At 37.6% G+C, this 20,066-nt stretch overlaps 1 protein-coding gene across 5 annotated transcripts in view; it reads right to left on the minus strand.

Annotated features, from left to right (window-relative positions):
• Positions 1-20,066, minus strand: part of NAPEPLD (N-acyl phosphatidylethanolamine phospholipase D) — a 64,119-nt gene that overhangs the window by 26,891 nt on the left and 17,162 nt on the right. For 3 of the 5 annotated variants that reach the window (XM_054564449.1, XM_054564451.1, XM_054564454.1), the window contains exon 2: positions 9,200-9,509. In XM_054564449.1, the coding sequence (XP_054420424.1) occupies positions 9,200-9,509 (310 nt within the window). Of the gene's footprint in view, positions 1-9,199; positions 9,510-11,292; positions 11,377-13,697; positions 13,800-20,066 lie in introns of those variants that run through there. The other 2 variants (XM_054564450.1, XM_054564453.1) reach the window with 2 other exon arrangements.

Raw genomic sequence — 20,066 nt, forward strand, 5'->3', positions numbered from 1 at the left:
GTCATCTAACCCCATGAAGCAGATGTTACTGGCATTTTACAGACAACCAGACCAAGGCAAAGGACAGTCAGTCACTAAGAACCCTGCCAAGGTCAAACATCAAGTAAATGTCCAATTGGGGGTGGAATCAAGGTCTTCCTGACTTTAAAGACCCTCTCTTTTCATTAAACCATAACTCTTTCCATGGCATAAATGATATTAATTTCAAATCAATGAAATCCATATTCTTGGTAATATACTTATTATTTTAAGAGTGGGAGTTTGTGTGCATGAATGAGATAGAAAAGTTTGATGCAAATCTGTTAAAATCATGGTTTTTAAAAAAATCACTTTTAAAGAGACGACGTAATCCTTCTTTCCAACTGAAATAAGTATACTTTTACTGTTTTAGAAAACTTTAATATGTACACTTTACAACTCAAATTTAAAGTTTTAAATTAAAAAATATTTTTCTTTTTCATATTTATTTCAACAACATGAACAGATTGATCTCTTACCAAAATACTTCCAATTGAATTATGACGCTGTTTTATATTTTTAATGTTCATTCTATTATAGTTGTCCCATTTTTTGCCCTTTTGCCCCACTCCACCCAGCCCACCCCTCTAGACCAGTCAATCCCCTCTCCGTTGTCCATGTCCATGAATCATTCATACATGTTCTTTGACTAGCCCCTTCCCCTTCCTTCCAACATTAACCTTCTCCCTCCACCCCACCTACTGCTGTCAGTCTGTCCCACGTTTCTATCTCTCTGGTTCTATTTTTCTCATTAGTTTATTTTGCTCTTTAGATTCCTCATATAAGTGAGATCATGTGGTACTTGTCTTTTGCAGACTAGCTTATTTCAGTTTAGCCTAACAGTCTCCAGTTACATGCATGCTGTCGCAAAAGGTAGCACTTCATTCTTTCTGATGAATAGTATTCCACTGTGTAAATGTACCACAGTTTTTTAATCCACTTACTGATGGGCATTTGGGCTGTTTCGAACACTTAGCTACTGTAAATAGTGCTGCTATGAACACTGGGGTGCATAAGTTCTTTTAAATTGGTATTTCAGGATTGTTAGAGTATATTCCCAGCAGTGGAATCACAGGGTCATAAGGCAGTTCCATTTTTAATTTTTTGAGGAAATTCCATACTGTTTTCCACAGTGGCTGCACCAATCTACATTCCTACCAATGGTGCATATCCTCACCGACACTTGTTGTTTATTGATTTATTAATGACGGCATTTCTGACTGGTGTGAGGTGATGTATCATTGTGGTTTTAATTTGCATTTCTATAATGGTTAGTGATGTTGAGCATTTTTTTCATATATCTATGGGCCATCTATCTATATGTCCTCCTTGGAAAAGTGTCCACTTATGTCCTTTTCCATTTTTTAATTGGGTTGTCTTCCTGGTTTTGAGTCATATGAGTTCTTTATATAATGTTTTATATTTTTGACATATTATCTGTATTAATGGTATAACATCCATCAAAATTGCTTAATATTTTTCATTCCTCCTTGATTAGAAGAGAAAAATGCCCTTCATAAAATATTTGGAAAATAATACAGTACCTAGGAATAAACTTAACCAAGGAGGTAAAAGACCTATACTCAGAAAGCTATACAACACTGAAGAAAGAAATCGGGGAAGATACAAATAAATGGAAGGATATACTGTGTTCATGGATTGGAAGAATTACCATCATTAAAATGCCTATACTTCCCAAAGCAATCTATAGATTCAATGCAATCCCTATTAAAATGCCAAAGATGTATTTCACAGATTTCGAATAAATATTTAAAAAATTTATATGGAACCCAAAACAATCCCAAATAGCTGCAGCAATCTTGAGAAATAACAAAGTAGGAGGGATCACAATACCTGATATTCAACTATATTTCAAGGCCACTGTAATCAAAACAGTCTGGTACTGGCATAAGAACAGACACATAGATCAATGGAACAGAATAGAGAGCCCAAAAACAAACCCATGTCTCTATGTTCAATTAATATTTGACAAAGGGGGAAAAAACATAAAAATGGAGTAAAAATAACCTCTTCAAGAAATGGGTTGGGAGAACTGAAAAAGTATATTGCAAAAAAAAAAAATTATACAATATATCTGCTAAGGCAAGGAAAATAAAGGAAAGAATAAACAAATGGGACTACATCAAACTAAAAAGCTTCTGCACAGCTAAAGAAAACATAAGATAATGAAAAGGGAACCAACCGTATGGGAAAATATATCTGTCAATGATTTGCCAACATATTTGCCTCAGACAAGGGTTTGATCTCCAAAATATATAAAGAACTCACGTGACTCAACACCAGGAATACAAACAATCCATAAAATATGGGCAAAGGACCTGAACAGACACTTCTCCCAGGAGACATATAGAGGGCCCACAGGCATGTGAAGAGATGCTCAACATCACTAGCCATCAGAAAGATGTAAATTAAAATCACATTGAGATACCACTTCAACGCCTGTCAGAATGGCCATCATCAACAAATCAACAAACAAATCCACAAAAAGGATGTGGAGAAAAGTGAACCCTAATGCACTCTTGGTGAGAATGCAGACTGGTGCAGCCACTGTGGAAAACAGTTTGGAATTTCAAAAAACTAAAAATGGAACTGCCTTTTGATCCAGTGATTTCACTGCTCAGATTATACCCTAAAAATCCTGAAACACTAATTCAAAAGAACCTATGCATCCCTATGTTCATAGCAGTATTATTTATAATAGCCAAGTACTGGAAACAGCCTAAGTGCCCATCAGTAAATGAGTGGATCAAAAAAAACAACTGTGGTACATTTACACAATGGAATACTACATAGCAGAAAGGAAAGGAAAAGGAAAGGAAAAGGAAAGGAAAAGGAAAGGAAAGGAAAGGAAAGGGAAGGAAAAGGGAAGGGGAAGGGGAAGGGGAAGGGGAAGGGGAAGGGAAGAAGGAAGGGAAAGGAAGGGAAGGGGAAGGGGAAGGGGAAGGAAAGGAAAGAAAGAAAGAAAGAAAGAAAGAAAGAAAGAAAGAAAGAAAGAAAGAAAGAAAGAAAGAAAGAAAGAAAGAAAGAAAGAAAGAAAAGAGCTACTACCCTTCGCAACAGCATGGATGGAACTGGAGAGCATTATGCTAAGTGAAATAAGCCAGGCAGTGAAAGACAAATACCATATGATCTCACCTATAAGAGGAACCTAATGAACAAAAAACACAAGCAATCAAAATAGAATCAGAGGCATGGAAATAAAGAACAGACTGACAGTGACAAGAAGGGATGGGGGAAAACGACAAGGGGGGAAATAAGAGGAAGGGTCTAGTCAAGGAACAGGTATAAATGACCCATGGACATGGACAACAGGGTGTGGACTGACTGTGGAGCAGCGGGCGGGAGGTGCAGGGGAGAACAATGGGGGGAAAATTGGGACAACTGTACTAGAACATCCATTAAAAAAAGAAAATATTTGGAAAATACAGAAAAACATAAAGAGTAGTAGTCATCCTTTATATCAATATATAGAGAATATAACCACTGTTAAAATTATGCTATCCCCACAGTTCAATTTTTAAGTATGGTTAAGATCATATGGTATTCATATTTTCTAGTCTTCTTTAAAATTTTCACAGTGTGACATTTTCACCCATCACTTAAAACTCCATAACACCAAATATTTAAAAATGAAATGAATCAATTTTTTAAAAAATTTTTATTGACTTTAAGAGGGGAAAGGAGAGAGAGAAACATCGAGTTGTTCCACTTCATTAGCTGATTCTTGTAACTCAAGTCTTTAAAAAGTGATCAAGCCTACAACCTTGGCATGTCAGGATGCTGCTATAACTAACTGAACAACCTGGCAAGGGCCAAAATTATTAAATTTTGGAGGAAATTTGTCAGATGTAAAACAAACAAAGATGGAATACAGAAGAAATGAAAATTACAGAGGACTGATCTAGGGGATCCAAAATATAATAAGTAGTCATTTTAGAATGGAAATATGGAGAGAAAGAAGTCTTCAAAGAAATATAGAAGAAAATTTCCTAGAACCTAAGGAAACAGATTTTCATACCTGAGGAGCCCACCACACATCAAGCAGAATGAATACATAACAACACATCAGGGTGAAATTTCAGAACACTGATGCCAAAGAGATGATCCTCAAGGTTTCTACAGAAATAAAGATCATACACAGAGGATTAAGAAGGCACTGACTTTCTCCACAGCAATGCTAAAAATAAGGTCACAGAAGTAATACTTTCAAATTCTGAGAGAAAACTGTTTCCAAACTAAAATTCTATATTCACACTATCGATTACGAAAATAAAAACATTTCAGACAAGCAAGGTATCAAAAACTGACTTCCCCTGAGAAAAGAACACTTTTCTCAGGAAGCTCTCATTAAGAATGTGCTTTACCAAAATGAGAAAATATGCAAGAAAGAGAAACAAGTGGGATGCAGGAAATGGCAACACTGAAGAGGCAAAGGAGCCAGGATGATGGTAAAGGGAGACCCTGAAACAGAAGCTGGCAGGGAGCCTGGAGGGCTGCCAGCCCAGGTTACGGCCCTGTACCAAAAGACCCCGAGAATCCCTCAAGAAAATTGTATTGAGAAGTCACGGGAAGGAGGGAAGTGGTCATTCAGGAAGTTATGCAGATGAAAAAAAAGAGGTATCATTAAACCCAGAGAGAAAAAGTATATAAAAAAGAAGACATGGCCAAAGTATATTATTCAATTAGTTCATCACTGAAAAATATTGATATATTTACAACAATATAAACAGTAAAAAGAAAGTTCAAGTGGGAGAGAGATGGGGAGGGAGTTAAAAGTGCATTAAATCTGATAGAAAATATGAATGAGCACAGAAAGACAAATACTGCACAATTCCACATATTTGAGGCATCTAATAGAATCAAAAAGTGGAACAGTGATTGCCAGAGGCTGCGGGGAGAGGGAAATGGGGAGCTAATATCAGAGGGCACAAAGTTTCAGTGAAGATGAAGCTCTGGAGAACTATTGTACAGCATTTTACCTACAGTTAAGTATAATGTACACTTAAAAATTCAAGAAGAGAGATCTCATGTTGTGTTCTTATTGCAATAAAATTAAAAGAAATATAAAGGTAAATTCCATAGGAATGATGACTGAAAGGGTTGAAAGCTGTTGCCTCTGAGGACTGGGACTGAGTAGCAGGGGCTGGTTAGGTAACTAGGATTTATCTAATAAGCTTTTCAGGACTAAGACTTTTAAAAAACTGTACACATGCATTTTTTTCTCTTCATAAAACTAAAAAAGCAACCTGTTAGCATACTATAGTATAAATACAAAATAATTGGTGTGCTTCATTTTTCCAAAGGGCACCCTGTTCTTCAATATCACACAGCCAAAGAGTACATTATATTTTCAAAGTACTTTCATGTGTCAGGTGAACCAAAAAACAATTATAGTGACTTAAACTGTCTTATCCTAACTTTATAGACAAAAAAAAGAGAGTTCCTTGAGGGATTGTGACAGAAATAAGGTCACACACTAGGGGAGGAACCCGGAACCTGAGCCTGGCTTCCGCACTTCTGGTGTCCCACTTTTTCTACTAGGTCGAGCTGTGCAGCCTTGGCTCTGTGTCTCCCACACTCTGACTTCACAGCCCCCTGCTCACTTCTGCAGTGCTAACTGACAAGAACAGCCTCCTTCACCTAGTTAGACTCAGGAGGTGCCTGTCTCCCTCCATCTTTGAGATTCTCTGTCTCTTTCCCCCTAACTACTGGTGACTATGATGATCAAAAACAATGTGACAAGTCACTGAGCCAACTGTGACAGCACAAAGCAATGACAGCGTCTGAACAATGCAAAACCTGGAATCTGGCACACTGCTCTTAAGACCCAGAAAAGGCAGGTATCAGGAACTGTCCAAGTAAAGAAACATCATTAAAACAGAAACAGAAATTTATGTCCCACTCCTCAATACAGGTAAAATTTGTACAAAAAATATTCTCTACAAAAATGATTTGTAATCTGTAAACTTAGTATCTGAGAGATGTCTTGATACGTGAATCCCATTTTTTGAGGTGTGAGGTGTTTTTGTTTTTCTCAAATAAATCTGATCTTTAAAGTTAAAATAAACCACTATTATTGGAGAATGCAACTAACTTGTGTAGCTCTGCTAAATAACTCTCTTTCATTTTATTTAGATCTGTTCTATTAGTTATTTTACACTTTAGTCATGCTTCCTCCAAAACACTTTCATATATATACCTAAATAAATATAATATGAATTACATAATGTATAGTAATTATAATCCTGCATATATTATAAAATCCCCTGATAATTCAAGCACCCATGTGTCTCCATATATAGTTATTATAATATTGCTATCAATAAAAAAAGAAACAAGAAATTAAAAAAGAAAAAAAAAGAAGGGGAAAAATTGTGACAACCATAATAAACAAAAAAATAATAAAAATTTAAAAAAGAAAAAAACAATACTATTGACTCTCTTCCCTATGGTATACTTTATGTTGCTGTGACTACTTTGTATCTACCAATTTGTACTTTTTAATCCCTTCATCTTTTTCACTAGGCCCCCAACCCCCTCCCATCAAGCAACCATTAGTTTGTTCTCTGCATCTATGAGTCTGTTTCTGTCAAAACAACAATTTTAAATTGTGTTTTATCAAACTCTAGCCTCCGAATGTGTAACAAAAAAATTCCCAGGCCCTGATCAGGGTAGCTCAGTTGGCTGCGCATCTTCCCACAAAGTGAAAGGTCACCTCCAGTGTGATTTCCAGTCAGGGCACATGCCTGGGTTGTGGGTTCGCTCTCAGGATGGTGCTTGTACCAGAGGCAACCAATCATGTTTCTTTCTCACATCGCTGTTTCGCCCTCCCTTTCCCTCACTCTAAAAAAACAATAATTTTTTTTTTAAAAAAAGCAATTATCAGAAATTTGATTAAATTCTAAATTGACCCAATGATCTGAAGAAGGTGTTCTTTATATGATTCTTAATATGTTTTGGGTTTTATGGGGTTTTTGTTGTTTTGTTTTTCAGAAAAAGTATGACTATCATATTTAGGAGTTGTAAAATTTAATAATCTTGGCAACTAAGATATTAAATATGGAATGAGTTATAGTTATCTATAAAAATAATAAGTATACATGCATTTGATCTAGTTCTCGGCTTTTATTGAAAACAAGACATAGATAAGAGATAAGAAACAAAATAGAATAGGGCAGATATGTCTTCTTTCTCCTTTTATGTGATGCATATTTAAGCAGTACATATTGAGACCTCCTTTGACCTTTTTTTAAAAATAGAAAGTCTTCTGCCTTCATTAAAAAAAAAAAGCTTACACTTCATTAAAGAATGTAGCTCCCACCTGTATCACCCTAACTTCCTTCTCTATTTTCTTCAGAGTACTTACCATCTTTTAGTATACCACAGAGTTTACTCACTGTTTACTGTCTCTCTCGTCCACTAAACCTAAGGTCCAAGGCAGCCAAAGGTGTCTTTCTGCTTTGTTCATGGCTCTATCTCTAGCACCTAGAAATTTAATTATTTATTGGGCTCCTGCCCAATAAACTGACTAAATGAATGAATGAATAAATGAGTTAATGGACTGGCTTGAGAGGGTCCAAAAACTCCCTAAAATTATAGTAAAAACAGTGTGTTTATGTGCATGTATATATTTCTCTAAGAAGAGGGTTCACAGCTTTCATTAGATTTCAAAAGGGGCCAGTATCCAACAGAACGTAAGACCACTGGCCTGGCAAGTTCTCAGAGATTCCATACAGTTTCTAGAATACCTCCCAAATTATCAGACTGCAGAGATGTATCTCTGTCTCCATGTGGTCACTCACTTCCTCTTTGAAATAAAGTCAAACTAAAGACACCACTGCTATCTGTATTTTTACAAACTGTGGCTCCAAAACCAGGAACAATTTACCCCAGCAAGTAGCCTACCCATCTTGGCCTCCTGCCCTAACCCTTCTCTTCACAGCTCAACTCCACATTCCTCTTCATACGGGGTTCTCCAGAAGAAGAAGAAAAAATTTCTTGTTCTCCCCATCCTCAAAGTTGAAACATAAACACAAAGTTTTATCTAAAAATGTCCTACCTCATTCTAAAAGAATGCTGGTAAGATATTCACGTTAATCAGTTCTGCCTACTAATATCAATTAGTTTCAAAGTGATAAATGTTCAGGTTTTTTATCCCATATCATTTAAAGAGAAGTGGATGCACATGCCAAGATAAAATATCTAACACTACCACGCAGCCACTGCTCCTCCTGCCTCTTGCCACTGCAGTTCATACCTCCACAGAGGCCCCTATTTTTTCAACCCATCTCCCACTCCCAACCTCAAATTCTTTTGTATCTCAACTCCCCATAAAGCCTGGCAGGGCATGGGGTTGGTGGAAAAGAGTGGCCAGGTGAGATAGGACATAGAAGAGGGAAAAGAACCTCAGAAAAGAGAAATCGGTACTACTGCAATTGGGAGCCACCCACCCCACCCCACCCCTGCCACTGAAGTATAATCTCATTCAGCTAATAAACCTTAGGCCAAATGTTAGTTAAGTTTTCGTCTAAGTAAAACCAACATATTTAATGACCAATAACCTAATGTCAATTTTAAGAGGCCTGAAAAGGTTATCTGAAGATTTCTTTTATAGCTTTAGCAGCTTCATCCAAGGATGAAAAGCCAAGAACTCTTGGGCCATGCCTTAATCATCATAATTTATATTCCAAACACACATCAGGTTACTACTTTCTGGACCATGTCACGTACTTTCTTACCTTTGTAACCTTGTTCATGCCACCTACAAAACCATTGCCAAAAGTACTTTTTCTCTCTCTAGGTCCATGTCAAATAACACCTCCTTCATGAAGTCATTTCCAACTCCACCTGTGACAATTAATTGCTTCCTTTCTTGTACTTCTAAAGGACTTCCTACCTCTAGTTGCCACCAGATCAGAGTTGGTTATTCATATATGCACTCTGCTGCTAAACCATGAATTCGAAGGCATCTTATTCACTTTGTCTCCCCAGAACCCAGCCTTCTGTCTTATCATATAAAAGGGGTTCACCTGACTTCAGTGTCATAAAGCAATTCACAGCATGGGGGGCGGGGGTGTGGGTGTGTGTGTGTGTGTGTGTGTGTGTGTGTGTGTGTGTGAAAAGAGTAAATACACAAGCACTCAAAAAAGCCAAACTCTACCTCTTTGGAACATGGAATGCTGCTGTGATCTTTTTCCATTATCAGCCACCTGAGAACATTTAAGATAGAGGGATTTTTCCATGTTGGCCAGGGGTTAACAAATCTCCTGTCCTTTCCTTTCTTTGATTTAGTTACATCTTCCTCTAGCCTGTAATCCAGTTTGAAACTTTTCTTGGAAAGCCGAGAAGAATCACTTCCTCCAGAATTCCGCACTGAATTTTGGCGTTTTCTTACTGCCTCTTTAGGATATTGGCTGCTTGCTGCCATCAGGGACTCGTTGCTTTCATTTTCGTCCATGTCCATTGGCGAACTAAAAAAAAAGAAGCAGGAGAAAAATATTGAGTTTACAGACAACTCCACACCAGGAAGACAAACAATCCAATTAAAAAATGGGCAAAGAACGTGAACAGATACTTCTCTAACAAGGACATACAGAGGGCCCACAGGCATATGAAAGGATGCTCAGCATCACTAGCCATCAGAAAGATGCAAATTCAAACCACAGTGACATACCACTTCACACCTGTCAGAATGGCCATCATTAACAAATGAACAATCAACAGGTGCTGGCGAGGCTGTGGAGAAAAGGGAACCCTAGTGCACTGTTGGTGGGAATGCAGACTGGTGCAGCCACTGTGGAAAACAGTTTGGAATTTCCTCAAAGCACTAAAAATGGAACTGCCTTTTGATCCAGTGATTTCACTGCTCAGATTATACCCTAAGAATCCTGAAACACTAATTCAAAAGAACCCATGCATCCCTATGTCCATAGCAGCATTATTCATAATAGCCAAGTGCTGGAAACAGCCTAAGTGCCCATCAGGAAATGAGTGGATCAAAAAACTGTGATACGTTTACACAATGGAATACTACGCAGCAGAAAGAAAGAGCTACTATCCTTCACGACAGCATGGGTGGTACTGGAGAGCATTATGCTCAGTGAAATAAGCCAGGGGATGAAAGACAAATACCATATGATCTCACCTATAAGTGGAACCTAATCAACAAAACAAACAAGCGAGCAAAAAAGTACCAGAGACATGGAAATAAAGAACAAACTGATAGTGACCAGAAGGGTGGAGGGAGGGGGATAACAGGGGAAAGAAGGGGAACATACACAAAGGACCCATGGACAAGGAAAATGGGGTGGGGATTTCTTTGGGAGCAGGGGTTGGATGGGCCAGGGGAGAGCAACAGGGTGGGGGGCGGGGGGGTGTGGAATAGGGACAACTGTAATAGAACAATAAAAAAATATTTAAAAAAGGATAAAAAAATCTTGAGTTTAATATAAAGGCATTAAAACATATTATATAGTATATTTTTTAGCCAACAAATATTTCCTCACTCTTACAAAAACATTGTGTCTCTATTAGCTCAAACCTTCTTCCTGCAAATTACAAGTTTAGAATCCAGTATTACTCCTGGCTAAACAGAAAAGATGTTTACCTATTCCTGTCATACCTTTTTAAAATTCCTTATCAGCTATAATTGAAAACAACCTACTCCACCAGCCAGTATTTAAACATGAAATTTTCCATTTCAATGACATCTTGTAAAATAAAGTACCTTCATGAATCTGTAATGTTTTCATAACTGAATTTAAAAAATATTATCATTAATAACACATAATAAGGAATGCCTTAGTTCCTTAAGAATACCTCAGTAATTCAAGTAACTTACCTATAACCCCACTAGGCCTAGTCAATTTTTACTCTGAAGATAACCTGTTACACCATATCCCGAAAAAGTACAATGAGTCCAAATCCCAGGAAAGGAGATAAATAACACATTGAGGGGTGTTTCAATAATGTAGTTAGGTGGAAAACAATACAAATTTGAACTAACTCAGATATAGAAATGCCAAGACAGTGCAGTGTGTGTCCTAGCTATGTGACCTAAGGTAAATTTCCTAATCTCTCTGTGCCCCGATTTCCTCATGTATAAAATGGAGATAATACATGACCCGCCTGTGAGGATTACTGAGAAGATTTAAAAAGCAAATACAAGCCCTAGCCAGTGTGGCTCAGTTGGTTGGAGAACTGTCCCATAAAAAAAAAAAATCTGCAGATTCAATTCCCAGAGAGGGCACATACCTAGGTTGCAGATTTGGTCCACTGTCCTAGAAAAGGCAACTGATTGACGTTTTCCTCCCCCTTTCTCTTCCTCCCTTGCCGTCTCTGTAAAAATCAACAAGCATATCCTCAGGTGAGGCTAAACATACATACAGGGTCCGGCAAAGTAAGGCCTGCTTGAGTATAGTTGGTTGGGTAATAATATGGGCATAATAATTTATAGTTTTAATTTGAACATTTCACCTAAAATGTCCTATGCTGTATTTGAGTGTGACAGTATTATGTTACAGAAATACATGCTTATGATCTTATAATAAAAAATTTTATAATAAAAAAGAGGCATTATTTATGCCAGACCATATATATACACACACGCACATATATATAGCTAATACAAGTAAAATACTTAGAAACATGTACATAACAAATCTAACACATGTGTATGCACATCATCACAGCTCAACGAATGTTAGCTGTTATTACTGCTACCACCACTACCACTTAACACAAGGTACTGAAATCTTTGATTTTGAATTATGTATATAGGACTCCAAACACATAAAAGTGATATTAAAAATATGCATTCATCTGCTATGAACTTCATTTCTTTCCTGCTGTACTAAACAAGTATTTCTTTTCCATCTAGTTTAAATATAATGCATACACTTAATACATTTTATAACCCTAAGAGAATAAGCACAATAACAGAAAGCCAAATATTATTTTTATGACTTTAATAGTGCTTAAATAAAAATATCCAGGAGAGAAAGGGAAAGGACACAAACCCCAGGACAAACACATTCACTGAACCAAAATGTTTTTTCAAACTGTCAGGAGTAAGTAGCCTACAGACTAGACAATAATCAGTGTTCAGAAAAGAAACCACAACTGACAAAAGCACTCGCTGTTACTCAGCCTTCACTGTTTGTGGGAGAGCTTAATAGTTAAGAGAGTCTAACAAGCTTTATATCTTGGGAAAATATCTTAATCTTTCTAGTCCTCAATTTTCTCACGTTAAATACCTACTTACCTCTTCGAGGTTTCAGATGATTACCAGTAAATGACATAACACACATAAAGAACTTATCTTTCACCAAATGTTAATTCTTTTTTTTTTCCCTTTTCCTGCTAACTGGCCATTCATCTAAGTCTTTTAAATTCTATTAGAAAGCAAAGTATCTGGGTAAGTTGTCAGCTCTTCTCATATAATTGCTCTACCTGGGTTATAATTAAGTTCAGGCCCAGGCCTTGACAAAATACAGAAACAAAGACCATCCATGAAAACCCCACTTTATTACACAGATGTAAACACACAAGTTTAAAGTCTAAATTATTCCCCAAGATAATATGTGTAACAGATGAAAGAGCCAACTTTACGCTATCCCTTGTAATGATAAACAGCTTGTGAGATACATGCATCTACATACTCATACATCGATACATATATTCATATATAAAAATACATATGAAATATACCAACTATATTATAAAATTTTGGCTTATTGTTTTAAACAATCAAGAGGATAGGGAGAAAGGAGAAAGGGGCAATCTGAATCAAAAAATCACAAAAGTAAAGTCAAAGTAGGGCTTTTAGACAACACCTAGTTATCTAATGCTGTTAGGACATAAGAATGAAGAAAGGCCTGTGATGGTGAAGGTGTAAAGGATAAGATTGTGAACAATGGGACTAGATTTGGGGCTTGGACTGAGATGTTAAGGAGGTTTGGCCACACTGTAGGGAATGGAGAAGAATAGAAAGTGCTTAGAGAACATATTTAGAGAAGACAACCCTAGTAGCCGGACAAAAACAAAAGGGTATGAATAAAAATTAGAGGCGGAAAGATAAATTAGTGGGCAGGAAACAGAAGTCCAGAACATCCACTGATATCAAAGCACTATTATACATGTTCTACATATACCATTTAAACTACTGCTCCTACCCTAACCAGGTTGCTCAGCTGGTTGGAGCATCATCAGATATGCCAAGGTTGTGGGTTTCATTCCCAATTAGAGCACATAAAAGAATCAAACAATGAATGCATGAGTAAGTGGAACAGCAAACCAGTTTCTCTCTCTCCCCCTACTTCCCTTCCTCCCTCCCCCCCACCTCAAATTAATAAGTGACGATTATTTTAAAAATAAATAAGCCAGGCTGGGAGCTCAGTTGGTTAGAGCATCATCTCGATACACCAAGGTTGCAGGTTCAATCACTGGTCAGGGCACACACAACAATCAACCAATGAGTACACAAGTAAGTGGAACAGCAAATCAATGTTTCTCCCTCCCGCCCTACCTCTCTCTCTCTCAAGTTAGTAAGTTTTTAAAAAATTAAATAAAAATAAATAAACTGCTGCTCCTAGCAAATTTTCATGGTAGGTAATGTAATCCCCAGTTTTTAACTGAAGCACTGAGAGGCAGATACAGACCAGTCAAAAGATGATGAGGCAGTAACAGTGAGAAGTGAAGGAACAGAAGAAATCCAAGAGACAATAAATAAGCTGAATCACTAAGACTCCAGAGTCTCTGGATAGTCCCAAACTTTGGACAATTTTTAGGGCAGGCAGGGGTGGGGTGGGAGTTACAAAAGTGGGAGGAGTCAGAAGTGGCAGCGCCACTAACCAAATAAAACAATTAGGGGAAGGCAAATATTTGGAATACAGAAGAGAAGGTGGATTCTGACCCAGTGAATAAACAATTCAGGCAGAAAGCTCACTGACACCCAGTGGAAATGGATGATCCTGGGATCTGGGTTGCTCTGGGGGTGAGAAAGTGAGCGTAAGATAACACAAGAGGTTTCCAGAGCCTGGAGAGGAAAGCTAGAGTGAGAAATGGGTTCAGTGCTGTTTTCTCCCTGAACAACAGACTTTTTCCAAGCTGTCTGTTTGTGCTATTCCCATTTCCCCACCACCCATCTACTCAGGCTCTCACCCAAATCAATGCTGGGGGAAAAGGTCTCTTTATCAAAACAGACACCCTCACACCACACCAACACACACAAAATCCAGTCTTCTGGAGTGATATTTTAAAAGGCAAATTTGATAGAAAACACAAAAAGGATTCCCTCCAGAGGATTCCCTTCAAACTCAGAATGATGGCAAAGGTCAGTAAGATGGTGTGTTTCTGGCCCTGCCCACACTCGCCTTCCCTCCTCCAAACAGTGCCCTTTAATCTTCTTCCTCAGGGCCACCTATCACCATTACAAAGGTTTGGCACATGACTTTTTAAATATCCTGGAGATGGGAGGAGGAAATGTATGGACAGGGACATTCATAGGATTATGAACTCTAAAATGCATCATTTACACTATGCACTCCAGTATGAAATGTTCGGAAAGAACAGAAGTACATAAAACCCTGAACCATGACAATCTGGACTTGTTCATTAGAAGGAAAATGACGAAGTCCATTTGGTGAGCATGCTCCTGTGACAAAGTAAGCCTCGGCCCACCGGTATGTACGGAGCCTGCCTGAGGGCTGGGTCATGAGATATCAGCCTTTCGGTCATTCTGTAGTGGATACAGCCTCAATCTCACAAGGGTCATCCTTAAACATCAAAGAGAAAATGATAAGAAAACTAGAAATGAGTGTGGATGAAAAAGAGGCCACATACTAAACCAGACAAGCATGGTGGGCCATACAAATTCAGAGACTGAAAGTAACCACACAAGATGGTATGAAATTAAAATTTCTCAACTAAAAGTGAGTCATAGCAGGTAGTCACATCCTAGGCCTGTAGGTTCCTAGACAAAGGTCAGTCTTTACCTTCACTGAGCCTGTCTATTGCCTTTCTGGATCTAAAATAACATACCCTTGGAATGTCGAAGTAATCCCCTTTTCCCAGACCCCTCAGGATACACCCACCACACCAGAGGAAGGGACCACAGAACCCTTCACTGTAATCTTGTTCCGCAGCAAACCAACTCTATGTGCTGTAAATGTTAATTATTAACTACCCTGTACCCAGCAATGTAAAAGTATTTATCTCTCTGTTCTACTCTTTATCCAAGCTCAGAGATTTTCCCACTTTGCCTTCTCCCACCTAATTTACCACCGATGAATTTCCTATAACCCCCGCTTAACGTTTCCTCCTTTGATTCTAACGTATAAAATAAGCTGCACAACTGCCATTCGTTGGAGCACTTTCTCAATCTGTTGAGATTTTACTTCCTGGTAGTTGTCATCAAAATAAATATAAAAATTCTCTAAAGGTGTGGACATTTCTTATATCCACACAAGGAAGGAAGAGTGAGTTTTATGTATGGTGCTATGAACTAGCTTTCAGCCTTGACAATTCAGACAAACCCCTTAACATGTCTAGGCTGCACTTTCCTTAATTAAATATATCAAATTTCTCATTACTTTTGTTATATACCTGTCTCCAAAATTAACAAGGAAAGTGAAAATTCTGTCTTGATTTTAGGCAAACAGTAAGCAAAAGATGAGCATACTCATCCATACATACACACACACACACACACACACACACATCTATATACATGAGTATATATATACACATTCATATATATACATATATATACACATTATATATAAATTGTAAACAACCTGTTTTTCAAAAGGGGGTTCCAAACTTGATAAAGATCTTTACATTACACTGATTTTCATCCAGTTAAAGACAATATGAATTGTGAGGCACACTGTTATTTTATGTGCCACTAAGAAAATTAAAATGTTATCAATTTAATTGTCATACATTATGACATACCCTGATAGCAGTAGTGTTGAAATGTGAATGTCTGTCTTAAAATTTGTGAAATAAACCATTTTATATATAAATATATATATTTTGGAACAGGAGTAAAAACATTAGCCTTGGTAATTAAATATAATCAGAATAATAACTGATTTGCTAACCCTTCTTTTCTCTGTGAACAACAGCTTAATTTGCAAATAGCACCGACATCTGGACTACAAAGCTAGAATCCAGAAGCAAACTTAAAGGTAACAAAGCCCTATGACAACTGAAGTATAAAATATAAATGCTCCGTTTTAAAGAAAAATTTGTTACAAAAAAGAACAACATAAATTTCATATAGTAATTATAAACTACATTCTGTACATTTCTTTGAAGATTAACTGCCTACTTAATAACAAAAGGCATTAACCCCATATCTATAAATATATATCTGTGACATTTAGTAAAGAAAAGTCTGCCAAGTACAAATATTTTATTTCAATAACTGTACACATGGATAAAATGCTTTCAAAAACCAAGAATTCCCTATTCCAAAAGCAACTGTTTCATCCTTCCTTTTTTTGACATTTAAGATTTGTCAGCTGCCTAGAACTGAATGCATTGCTTTATCATTTACAAAAACAAAGAAAAAATACAATACTACAATGTATATTTGGGACTGCAACATAACATGAATGATGACACTGAAAATCATCATTCCTAGAGTTCCCATTTAATAAATACTAACTGAGTGACTATCCACTACATACCAACAAAGATACATTAAATCTGGAAAATATTCAAAACTATAGTTTCAGATATCTAAAATAACATTCAATTCACAATTTTATATTAGCTCTCCTACCCCTAGTGAAGAAAAGGGTCCTTTTAATACAATGCTAGCTAACAGAGCTAATGAAATTTTCAATTCATTGACATATCTGCAAAATGCTTTAGTAGATTAAATTAAATTGTTCCCACTCTTTACATGCAATACACATTTCCCTTGCCCCACAGGCATTTAGGAGACTGGTATGAGAGCAGATATATCCAAGCTGGGAAGTTCACTGGAAAATGAAACTAACAATGTTCTGTGGGAGGTATGCACACAAATACATCAACAAAGAAAGGACTGCATTGTTTGTTATCAGTGAATTTCATTTTTAACCCACTTTATTGACTTTAACAACCAGTTTCGCTAAAATGCTAAACAAAAGCAAAATAGCTTAATATACAGGACCTACGTGCACACTAAAAATAAGTTATGACAACTTTCAATAACAATTACTGAGTCTAAAATATGTTACAGGTATGCATATATATTTTTTAAAGTATGTATATATAAATCTACACATCTCACCAAACAACTTACCTTCACAAAAGTGATAAGAACATTAGTTGGGAGTCAAAGACAAGACGTCAATTCTATCATTAACCAGAGGTATTATTTTGGGGAGAATAACCTCACATTTTTAAACAGGCTTACTCATCTGTTAAATAAAGACAACTCCTAAGTATTTCTGTGAAGGACCATAATGTGAAGCAATGAGATTACGGGTTGGTATTTCAAAGCCCTGTACAACTGCAAACTGTTATTATATTATTTATGTTCAGTAGAAGGGTAAATAATAACTAGAATCTTTTGATCCAACCAATTTGTTTTCAGGTGAAAGATAATATTCTAGAGTTTCAGAAAGATTTAAAAACTCAGACTGCTGAAATTTTTCTTGCCAAAAAATTTTATATAGGCCCTGTCCACGTAGTTCAGCTGGTTAATGCGCTGTTCCAGTAAGTGAAGGTTTGTAGGCTGAATCCCCAGTCGGGGCACATACATGACCAATACATACATGACCAATTTATGCAGATGTATACCAATGCATAAAAATGTAGAATAATAAATCAATGTTTCTCTCTCTCTCTCTCCCTCTTTTTCTAAAATCAATTTTAAAACTTTATGTAAAAAAAAAAAGGTAGTTTGGTTCCTCAAAAAAATTAACTACCATATGACCCAGTAATTACACTTGTTTATTTATCAAAGAAATCCAAACACTAATTCAAAAAAAATACGGACCCATATGTTCATTGTAGGATTATCTACAGCAGCCAAGATTTGAAAGGAACCTAAGTGTCCATTCATAGATGTAGGGATAAAGAAGATTTGGTGCATATATACAATGTAATATTACTCAGCCATACAAAAGAATGAAACCTTGCCATTTGTGACATGGATGGACCTAGAGGATACTATGATAAGTAAAATTATACAGAAAAAGACAAATGCTATATGATTTCACTCATATGTGGAATAAAAAAAAACCCAGAATAATCAAACAAACGAAACAGAAACAAACTCATAGATACAGAGAACAAACTCATGGTTGCCACTTAGGAGGGGGTTAGGTGGTATGTGAAAACGGGGAAGGGATTAAGAAGTACAAATTGCCAGTTATAAACACAGTCACGGAGATGTAAAGCCCAGCATAAGGAATATAGTTAGCACTATTCTACTAACTCTGTACAGTGCTAGAGGGGCACTAGATTTTTGGGGTGACCACCTTGTAAAGTATATGTGTAATCACTATGTTGTATACCCAACACTAATATAATATTGTATGTTAATTATAAGTTAAAAATAAAGTTATTTTTTAAAGAAGGTTTATAAGAAGTCTGTTTCCTTATCCTTTATAAAAATCACAGTATAAAGAGCCAAGATGCTGGAGGAATACATAGATGCCACACTAACCTCCTTTCAGGACCAAAACTGGAATTACAACTAGATTATAGAAAAATCATTCTGAATAACCAACTGAAAATCAGCTGGAGAGAAGCCCTGCAACCAAGGACTTACAAAAGAAGCCACGTCAAGACTGGTAGGAAGTGCAGAGGCATGAGAGGCCTGCCTGGGTTCCCACAGGTGGCAGCTGATGTTCTGGAGGGATATTTCAGATGCTGGGGGAAGGAAGGGAGTTCCCATGAAAAGTGTGGGTTCTAAACCCCAAGCCAGGCTCTCAAGCTCAGAGCTCCCGAACCAGGAAAGGAACCCAAATAACATCTGGCTATGAAAAGCACTGGGGCTTCTGTATGCTAGGGAGAGACAGCTAGACATGCAGCCACTCTCTTAAAAGGCGAAAACACAAAATTTTATTCATAAATACTCACCCTGGGCTCTGGTGGGAGGGAGGGTAGAGTAGACTAGAGCTGCATGAAGAGACTCTGGGGTTGGTGGCTCTGGGGAGAGAGCTGAAGGGTCAGCCACCAGGATCCCTGTGCTCAGTCACTACCCCATATTGCAGGAGCCATCTTTCTCAGGCAGAGCACTCCCCTCATGCGGCATCTATCTAGTAGCCCCACTCTGTGCAGTGTAAGCCCTGATGAGGAGTACAGCTGGAGGTACCTTCAGTGTTTAAGCCTACCAGACAGCCTGCAGATGAAGGCAGATCTCTGGGTATTTTCAGACTTTAGCTGTCCCTCCATGAGCTCAGTAACAGTAAAAGTTGGCCTTGGTGGGCAACTTTGTCCTTTCAGCCTGAAACCAGGCCCAGCAGAGGGAGCCACAGATGTGGATCACTGAGAGGTCTCAACAGGTTGCCCAAGGGCAGTCACAGGCAGCGCCTCACATAATTCTGCACCAGAGTCACTCCAATGAGAACCAGAGCCAATACACCAAGTGGCCAGCTTCACACAACAACAGAGCAGGATTCAGTTAACTTCACAAACAGCTTATCCCCAGGGAGATCTCAGCAGGTGCCAAAGCCTGCTGAAGGGAATTCTACTTTGTGTACTCAACACAACACCTGCACAGCAGTGTGTACACTGTGCTGGGGGTTGATCCTCAGTCAGCCAGGCTGAAGGTTGACGCCACACAAGAATGAGTCAATAGCAATCAAGACTCAATTACAACAGGAGGGCCCACATAATGTGCACAAAGACATTCCTAGAGCACCCAGCTCAGATAATCAGGGAGACTGCACCACGGGTTCCCACAAGACACTTACCACGTAAGACCACCCTACTAAGACTTGGAATCATAGAAGATCCAACTAATACATAGGAAAAAAATACACAAAAAGGGGTAGCCAAAATGATGAGACAAAGAAACAGAC

This window comes from Pteronotus mesoamericanus, unplaced genomic scaffold, assembly GCF_021234165.1.
Source record: "Pteronotus mesoamericanus isolate MK-2021 breed Mesoamerican mustached bat unplaced genomic scaffold, CSHL_Meso_final scaffold_85, whole genome shotgun sequence".
Lineage (NCBI taxonomy): Eukaryota > Metazoa > Chordata > Mammalia > Chiroptera > Mormoopidae > Pteronotus > Pteronotus mesoamericanus.